General features: G+C 37.3%; 1 protein-coding gene across 2 annotated transcripts; it reads left to right on the top strand.

Annotated features, from left to right (window-relative positions):
* Positions 1108–7896, top strand: LOC109229520 (probable ADP-ribosylation factor GTPase-activating protein AGD6). 2 transcript variants are annotated; one of them, XM_019394990.1, is made up of 4 exons: positions 1221–2117; positions 2383–2472; positions 7010–7529; positions 7629–7896. In XM_019394990.1, exons 1-3 carry the CDS (start codon positions 1308–1310, stop codon positions 7505–7507), a joined length of 1398 nt encoding a protein of 465 aa, XP_019250535.1. In that variant the 5' UTR covers positions 1221–1307; the 3' UTR covers positions 7508–7529; positions 7629–7896. The 2 variants fall into 2 exon arrangements, with proteins under 2 accessions (XP_019250533.1, XP_019250535.1); XM_019394988.1 differs by having other exon boundaries at positions 1108–2117; positions 7010–7896.

Raw genomic sequence — 9268 nt, 5'->3', positions numbered from 1 at the left:
CATGACAAATAATTTAAGACGGAGAAAGTACATGGAATAGGTAGATTTAACCGAACTATTAATTGGTCAGTACAAATCTAAATTATTTTGCAAAATTCAAGAACAAATTTAGAACTTTTCTCTTTCTTTTAAAATGTAATTCCAATTTGAATTATACTAGATTATCATATGAATCCTTATTTGCTTTTATAGATTATTACTAAAGTACGAGATCTTCTCGGAAAAAATAAAATACACTCAACTTGTAAGTCATCATTCCAAGTTCAGTCAATCACTCCAATAACAATATTCTTTGTGCTCCCCTCTAATTATAAAATTAGAATACTAAAATATTAATTACCACCATAGGTTGTAATAGGTGGTGTACTACTTCATACTCAACTACACATTTTACGTTGAAGAATTAATTCAAATAGTCGGCCACTCACTCGTTTAAATATAAAATAGTCGGTGGAGATCTAATATATGCATAGTTCATGTATTATATATGTATAATCATATATAATTAATATATAATCTATGTATATGGCTAAAAAGTAAAAATTCATTTTAGATTTGAGCTCTAAACATAGAATCGACTTTAATAAATAGCACTTTAATTCATATTGATCGGGCCCCAAAACAAAAAATGAATATTACTTCCTCAAATCCATAATAAGTGACATTTTGGTCTCTTTATTTTGGCTCAAAATAAGTGTCCTTTTACATAATCAAGAATGAATTAATTTTATTTTTTCAAAATTTGCACTCATTTACATATCCCAATGCAAATTTTAGTTAAAGGATAATTTAGTCAAAATATATTTTTATCTCTAGAAATTAGTATTTTTTTAAAGAGTTGCACTAAATATTAAAAAGTCACTTATTATAGACTGGGGAGGTAAAAAAAAATAGGAAGTTTCTTGTAGTCGAAACTTCCTACTTCGTTCTCTCTCTCTCCCTTTTTTTTTTTCTTTTTGGGATCTTCATACTCCATGTTCCCATGTGACAAAAAAGAAAAAAAATTATCTCTAAACTCATGAAAAGGAAAAATAAATACACTACTTAATAAATAATTATTAATAAAACCCAAAGACCAAAAAAAAAAAGAAAAAAAAGAGGATCTATTTGTAATCCAGCCGTTATCCAACTCATTCCCTTTCTGACGGTGTCGGCCATCTGCCCCTCCTTTTAACACCTTCGTTCCAACTCCACCTCTCAATTCTCCGGCCGATCAATTTCTCCTAATTCAGATCCCTCAATTTCAGTTCTCCGATCTCTCCACAGGTCCGATTTAGAGTCACATCCGAATCGGATCCGGGTCAAAAATGTCATCATCACGGCGTCTCCGAGATCTTCAAGCCCAACCCGGTAACAAGATCTGCGTCGATTGCTCCCAAAAGAATCCTCAATGGGCTTCAGTTTCCTACGGCGTTTTCATGTGCTTAGAATGCTCCGGCAAACACCGTGGGCTCGGAGTCCATATCTCGTTTGTCCGATCCGTTACCATGGACTCATGGTCCGAGATCCAGATCCGAAAAATGGAGCTCGGCGGTAACGACAGTTTAAACAAATTCATGTCCCAATATGGAATCCCTAAAGAAACTGATATTGTAACTAAATACAATACAAAAGCTGCTTCTGTTTATCGTGATAGGATTCAGTCCCTAGCTGAAGGTAAACCCTGGAGGGACCCGCCTGTCGTTAAAGAAGCTCTAACGGGGCCTACTAGTAATAATACTAGCAGTAGACCACCGTTGAGCCGCGGCGCAAGTGGGGGTGGCGGCGGCGGCAGTTGGGATAGTTGGGATAATAATGATGATGGAGGATTTAGTGGTAGTGGTAAGAATAATGTGAGGAGAAATCAGACTGTGGGGGATTTTAGGAGTGGGGGTAGTGGGAGTAGTGCTCCAGCTAGGTCAAGATCGACGGCAGATATTACTAAGGAGCAGTATGAGGCGTCAGCCGCTAATAAAGATAGCTTTTTTGCGAGGAAAATGGCCGAGAATGAGTCCCGGCCTGACGGGCTTCCGCCCTCTCAAGGAGGGAAGTATGTGGGGTTTGGATCAAGTCCTGCTCCAATGCCTAGTAGGAATAACATTAATCAGCAAGGAGATGTTCTTTCTGCTGTTACTCAGGTTGTATGCCTTCCCTTGCATTTTTCATGATGTTATTTGATTGGACACAGATTTGATATGTTAGTGATAGCTGACATAAAAGTGTGAGTAGTTAATGAATTTGAACGTGAAAGCTGTGTAAAATTTGTCGAACATTTTGAGATATTCCAAATAGGAATGAGTGCCGTATAAATTGGGATGTAGGAAGGGCTATGTAAGCTGTTCTGTTGTGCTGTGATATGCTTACTTATTGATAGCTGATGGAGTTGCTGTTTGGTATGTGTAGGGATTTGGTAGGTTATCTATGATAGCTGCCTCGGCAGCACAGTCAGCTGCAAGTGTGGTTCAAGTGGGGACAAAGGAGTTGACTTCTAAGGTATTTTGATTTGACTTCTAGATTAATAGTTAATGATTCTGTAATTGTTTACTTTGGATATGCTTTTTTGTTTTTAATTCTCTAGAGATATCTCTTGATTCTTATCACGTGCTACTTTGAAATTCATCCCTTTTCAAGTCTATTTACTAGGTAATGTCCCGAAGGTACGAGGAAGTATACTGAGGGCACTGGGAAGAATGGTGCCTTCAATAATACTCGCTGAGCTTTGTAATGTGTTCAATAATATTTTCGTTGTCTTTTGGACATCCTTTTGATTCCTTTAAGCACTTCTAATATTTTGAGGTTAGTTCATTTAGTTGGTTGGATCAAGTTTGATGTTATGCTATACTTGTTCAGGTAATATTCTAAGGAAGTGATTGTTGGACCTGTAGGACCAACATAGTTAATCTTGTATAATCATATGCATTCTACAACATGCTCATCACAAATATATATATATATATATATATATATATATATATATATATATATATATATATATATATATATGATAGAAAGGCCAAGTAGCACATAATAGAGGATAAAGTGAGGAGGAAGTCGCCCTAGAACAACTTTTGTACATTAGAATTGTAACTCATTTTCTCTTAAAAGTTCTGCTATACACTGAAGAAAAAGACGCAGAAGCAGAAAAAGTTGCAAGCTAATTGCAGTGTTGTCAAAGGCGCGCTTAAGCCCTAAAGCGAGGTTCAAAACATGTTGAGCGCTTCTCCTCGCTTAGCGGACGCTTCAGTGTTGTCATTAATGCTCTAAGGCGTACTTTTCCTTGCCAATAAGTGTAATCCCGGGGAGGAAAACCTAAACAATTGATATTTTACTTTATTGGATTGCACATGCATATTTATATATTTTTTTCTCCATTTGCGCCTTTCTTCAATAAAGTCCACGCTTTATTTGCGCTTAAAGCGCCGATGTACCTTAGAGCTTGGTTGCGCTTTTCGCCTTTGATAACACTGACTATTTTGTAGAGTGACACAATTCTCTGATATTTTTTTTAAAAGATGTCGTAAATTTAAAAAAGGACAAGATCAGGTCAATATCAGACATGTGAATAACGCGTGTTGTCCGAGTTATATATGACTCTCATATATGATCTCGCATTTCTTCAACTTTTTAGGGTTGGGACTTGCGAATGAATGGTGAAGGGAATGGTTTTCATTGTGGTAAAGGTGGTATCTTGCTTTAAGTGATAGTCATTTGATTTACAAAGGTTTCTGATGTAGGACAAGGCAGGATTCACTGGGCTTCTAGTGGATTGTTGCAAATGTTGTGTGATTTCTTCTAGTGGATTGTTGCAAGTGCCGTGTGATTTGTGGCCACACGTTTTGGAAATTTTATGGACATTAAAATTTTAAAAATGGGTAAAGCAATGGAGAAAGATGGGTAGTAATTTCATTACTAAAAATATGATGATGGGTAATAATTGTAATATAGGGTTGTTCAAGGGGCATCCAAGGATGTGAGTGGTCAATGAAGTGGATGCAAACTTTGGAGATTGGGGTTCAAATCCCAGCTTTAGACAAAAACTACTAGGTGATTGCTTCTTACCCACCAAAGCTTAGGCGGCAAGATTTACTAAGTACTTGTGTTGGGTAGGAATTAACAGGTACCCAAGGTTGCACAGAAGTTGGCCTAAACACCAATGTTATGAAAAATGGGGGATGTTCTAGGCATGTGACCTAGAGTCCAAAAACAGCCTATGCGAGAATCTCCATGGCATACTTTGAGGTTGTTTCAATCTGAATCTTGATGAGTAATAAATAATATGGAACTGAAAGAGTACAATTAACGAGAAGAGAAGACCACTTGGGTATTGGTCTTGTCGCAAGAGCGTAACACGTGATGTGGGGTTATGATGCACGTAACGAGTTTGAACCCTGTCATGGACCGAAGGATGGTATTTTAGTCAAAACGGGAGTGGTGGGCCCATTATGCATCGTGTTTCGTACTGTGCGCCACTGGCCCTCAAGTATTTCTTTGGTTATCGAAAAGAAAAATGTATGAAAAGAGAAGTATCCCACCAGAGAGCTCTTTGAATCCAATGTGGAGTTCCCTAAGAATAACCCTTTGAGGTACTATTACAGAATAAACCAAATGAGCAGCTAAGCTTCAACTTAGAAAAAAAAAACCTCGAATAAGGTAATCCTCTGCTGCTAAGCCAAGATACTATAGCTATTACATGTGGGAGCTTTCGCTTCCTTCAAGGATTACCTAGAAGATTGTTACCATTGACCCCAAAAGAAAGAAAGAGAAATAAGATTTAAAATTATTTCTCATCTAGCAACCTTTAGACCTTTTTGAAGAAGTTTCTACTAGCTACATAATTACTTCCATTGTAAATTTGTATTTGGGTTGAGAAACCTGCATATATAACTACTTTTTTTTTTAAAAAAAAAAGCAACTTCATTGATATTTTTAATGATTTGCTCTTTCTGAAGTGTGGGGCAAAAAGATTACTTCTAGGAATAAATATATCTATAACCTCTATGTTAGGACTGGAACTATATCTGTATATCAGGACAAGATTAAATAATATAACACTAGATCAGCTAAGTTGATGCAGAGCAAATTTGTAGCTTGTTTGGCCAAGCTTCTTTTGGCTTTTGAGCCAAAAGCACTTTTTTTTGTTGGCCAAAAGCGCTCCCCCCTCCCCCCCAAAGTTAACGTGTTTGGCTAAGTTTTTAGAAGGAAAAAAGTGCTTTTGAGTAGAAGCAGAAGCAATTTTTGAGAAAAATACACTTGGAAGCACTTTTTAAAAGCTTGGCCAAACATTAATTGTTGTTCAACGGTACTTTTCGAATTAAGTAGCCAAACACAAAAGCACTTCTGAAAAGAAGCTTGGCCGAACAGACTATTACTTGCAGAACATGCATATATTAAAAGTATCTTGGTTGCTACAAGATTGTTAATTGGTTAATTCGATTTATCATTCAACTATGACTCAATCCCAAAGTAGTTGGTTTTCTATATGAATCCTCTGTATTCAATCAGCACTATCTAAAGTCTGTAGCTAGACAACTTTATTGTTGAACATGTACTTACCACCATCCGCCTCCTTTACTGAGTTCTGAACCAATTATGCTTTTTGAAGTTCAAATATGTGAAACTATGACTTAATTAGCATGTCTAAATGCAACTTTGGAGCCGTTAAATAATGCTTTAGTGCTTTTTGCCATTGCTTCAGAACCTCTTTGTTCGTCTTCCACAATTCTGTCAACTAGTTAATAACAATATTCAGCTAATCCTCCAACTCCACTTATATGTGTTGCTCTTAGTGCTGGTTCACTTAGTGAGTCGTAAGTTAGTGCACATTTAGCTGGTCTTTGTTAGTGAATATGTGCTAGGATTTTCCTTCAAACCACTAATTTTCATCTCCAAAAAGGTTGCTGAGCCAGGTGTCATCTTGCAGTGAAATTATTCAGTTCAGAAACTGTGTAAATCTATTTCTCTGTTTATTTAGTTCTAGGCTTAAAGAACAAGCTTGTCCCACCAGAGATTCATGTTGTCTTCTGCTAATTTCATGCAAAGCTCAGTTTTGAAATGACACATTTCCTATATCATCTGACCAGAGCTTAAGGGAAAGTAAAGAAAGGAAATGACGATCTTGGCACTATATCTTTAGACAAAGTCCTTGCCTCTGCAGAGTCACGAGTGTTACTGCATTTCTCTGCTATATTATCTTAACACCTTAACTGGTGCTTATAAAATATTTTATATAAAAAAGTTTCTATTATTATATTGGGGTATAGGGTAAATAGGAATCGGACCCACACCTATTGTGTAGGAGACACCCGTCGATGCCACTAGACTATAAGCCGTGGCAACCGGTCACTCTTTTCATAGTGGTTGAGGAAGTTTTCTCTACAACACTAGGTCAAGTGTTCAAGCTGGTGAGTTGCAAAGCAAAAAGACTATAAGCCATGGCGGTTGGTGCTTATAAAAATATTTAACATCTGTTTCCTTTTGGGATCAGTTTGGACCCTTTAAATTTATAATGTTTCTTTTACCTTATTCTTATTTTCCAAGATTTGTCAAGGAAAATGGTACTTGCATTTGCATTTTATAAAAAAATGGTGCACTTGCCATTCTCAAAAAAAAAGGGGGGGGGGGGGTGTTTACACTTGAATGGCATTATTTTCACCAATGGATATAATTCCATTCGCTATCATGTGTTTTAATTGAACTGGAGTTGACTTCTTTGCTGCCCCAGATAGTGTTTGGTATTTAGGTCTCTTTTGTATTACTTGGAGTCTAAAAATTACCCCTGTATTCCGTGGGCATGAGAGTTGCCATTGAATGAATCAATTGGCTATCTTCATTTGAGCTGGAGTTATCTCTATCTGAAGTCGTTTAGGTGCTTGTTTAAAAAGCCTGCTCTTCAGTTTTATTTATTTTTATTTTTTTAAATTTTTTATCAGTTGTGTAGTCTACATTTCATTTCTGCTATGTCTAGTTTTTGGACAAAGAAGCAGTGGAGTAAAATGATAGTTCAGATGCATGTGCAATCCAATTTTTGCAGGTGAAAGAAGGTGGATATGATACCAAGGTTAATGAAACGGTCAATGTTGTCACGGCAAAAACAACTGAGATTGGACAAAAGGGTTGGGGTCTCATGAAAGGAGTCTTGGCTATAGCTTCGCAGAAGGTTGAGGAATATACCAAGGACAGTCCAGCCTGGAAGAATGATAGCTGGCAACGAAGTGAAAATGAAAAGAACGGCTATTATCAGGATTTTAATCAGGATTCTAAGGGATGGAATACTGCTGGAGGAGCCCAGTCCTCTGGGAGGAACGTTAATGCTGTCAGCTCTGGGTCGTGGGATGATTGGGACAATGAGGACAAAAGCAAAGTAAGCTCTACAAAGGGGGCAGCAGCCAGCAAGAACGATGACTGGGCTGGATGGGATGATGGTCAGGATGATGGATTTGATAATCACTACCAGAGTGCATCTGGTACTAAACATGCCGTTCATGCTGGAAAATCAGATTCCAAATGGACTGATGGAGGTTTCCTCTGACAGCAGTGCATGTTATAACTTAGTAAATTTTTTACCCTTCCAGATTCGATTTTCTCCATGTGTCGTGTTGGAAAGGATTTGTGTGTCTGAATATAGTTGATATTTGTACCATTGCCTGCAGGTTGAGTTAATTGCTCCCCTGTAAAAGAAGAAAGAGCAAAAGCAAACCGAATTAGACTGTTGTTGAGAACCATTATTCAGAGCTAAAAACATGCATTTAGGTTACATTTGGATTTGTAAAGACCATTTTTGTGTTTTTACTTTATTCCTGTCTATCCCATATATTGGAGATTTTTGCTAATTATGTCTCATTTCTCTGTATTGCATATGGACATGTAAATCTTGGATATATGGTTTTGGCAGCTTAAGATCTTTGTCTGGCTCGTGAATTGTATGTTAAAGGTTCTGATATGCTTAGGCAGTTAGGCTGTTGTGCAGCTCAGTGCACCTAGCCGTCTATGCTACGCACTCTGATGATTCATTTTACTTTCTCTTATTTCCTTCTTTGCCTGAAAAAGCCAGCAGATCTCCTATTGGTCCCGATTTTGAATGCTCAGTTTGGTGTTCAACTAGCTTTCCATTATGCTTTGTGGGAACCTACTTTTCCCTACTGTCATCTGTTCCAAGTCCTCGGTTTTTCCCATTGCCAACACTTCTTCCTCCAAGTTGCTTCTTTCTCAATATATAACGCTGATTCGTCCAACCTCCTCCTCAACTCCGCAATTTTAGCCTCATCCAATTCCTGCTCAGTAGGACTATCAAAGCACATTTTCAGATGGAATGAACTACTGTATATATTGATAATGTAAATGAACTACCAGGTCACTTAAAATATAGCTATAACTAACCGTCCACGATAGATGAGATAAGTAGTTTGTGACAACATGTTAAACTACGTTTGAGAGTATAAAATACTTTATACTGTCATTAAGTCAGTGTGTATGTCTATACTTTTAGATATAAGTGAGCATGAGCTTTAGTTAGGTAGCTAGCTATCTAGATATTCTTTATACTGGAGTTTTTGCGTTTGCGACAGTATTTAGGAAATAGAGATATAGAAGGCATACATCAACCTTTCCACTTCCCACCTTTCTAGCATACCCCTCACCCCCCTCCCTACTTGGATACCTTTTATAAAATAAGATTTTTCTACCAACCAAAAAAATAAAGATTTACAAGCCGCTGACAAAAATTGCAGCTTGAAAAGAAATCTTTCCTTCACACGCGAATAGAGACAAGACTGAAACTGGAAGTAAAAGATAAGGGAAACATTGTCTTGGTAAAGAAAGAGTAATCATCTATCAGAGAAGTAATGCTTAGAGAGAAGGTGGAGGTGGTGAAACTTGTGGTATTGATGGTGGCAATGGTAGTGGTGGCACGCCGGAGCTAGGGAGGGGAGAACGGGTTCACCCGAACCCCTTTCGCCGAAAAGTCACACTATATATATAAGACAAAAATCCGTTCTCTATCTCTATATATTATGTTTTGAATTCTCTTAACAAGGTCCAAAAACATAGCTCAGTGGTTAAAGAGGTTCAAAATCTATGTAAGGTCGCTAGTTCATTCTCGGAACTGGGATTAAAGCCCTAATTTTAATAAAGTCAAACGTGCACAAGGCCAAGGCAGTTCCCTTTTGAGATTCTATTAACCTTGGTTTCTTTGTTTTAGCAGTTTGATTTCTATTTTCCCGTTCAAGTTTTAACACTAGAAAAATAATATTGAAAGTACGGGGGGAGGGGAGTGAATTGTAACCTATTTAAA

Source organism: Nicotiana attenuata, chromosome 7 (genome assembly GCF_001879085.1).
Source record: "Nicotiana attenuata strain UT chromosome 7, NIATTr2, whole genome shotgun sequence".
NCBI lineage: Eukaryota > Viridiplantae > Streptophyta > Magnoliopsida > Solanales > Solanaceae > Nicotiana > Nicotiana attenuata.
The sequence above is the reverse complement of the archived record's forward strand: the minus strand, read 5'-3'. Positions and strand labels throughout refer to the sequence as shown.

Coding starts and splice junctions, on each gene's coding strand:
- LOC109229520 (XM_019394988.1), top strand. CDS start 1,308: ATGTCATCATCACGGCGTCTCCGAGATCTTCAAGCCCAACCCGGTAAC. Junction 2,118..2,382: donor TTCTTTCTGCTGTTACTCAG/GTTGTATGCCTT, acceptor TGGTATGTGTAG/GGATTTGGTAGGTTATCTAT. Junction 2,473..7,009: donor CAAAGGAGTTGACTTCTAAG/GTATTTTGATTT, acceptor CAATTTTTGCAG/GTGAAAGAAGGTGGATATGA.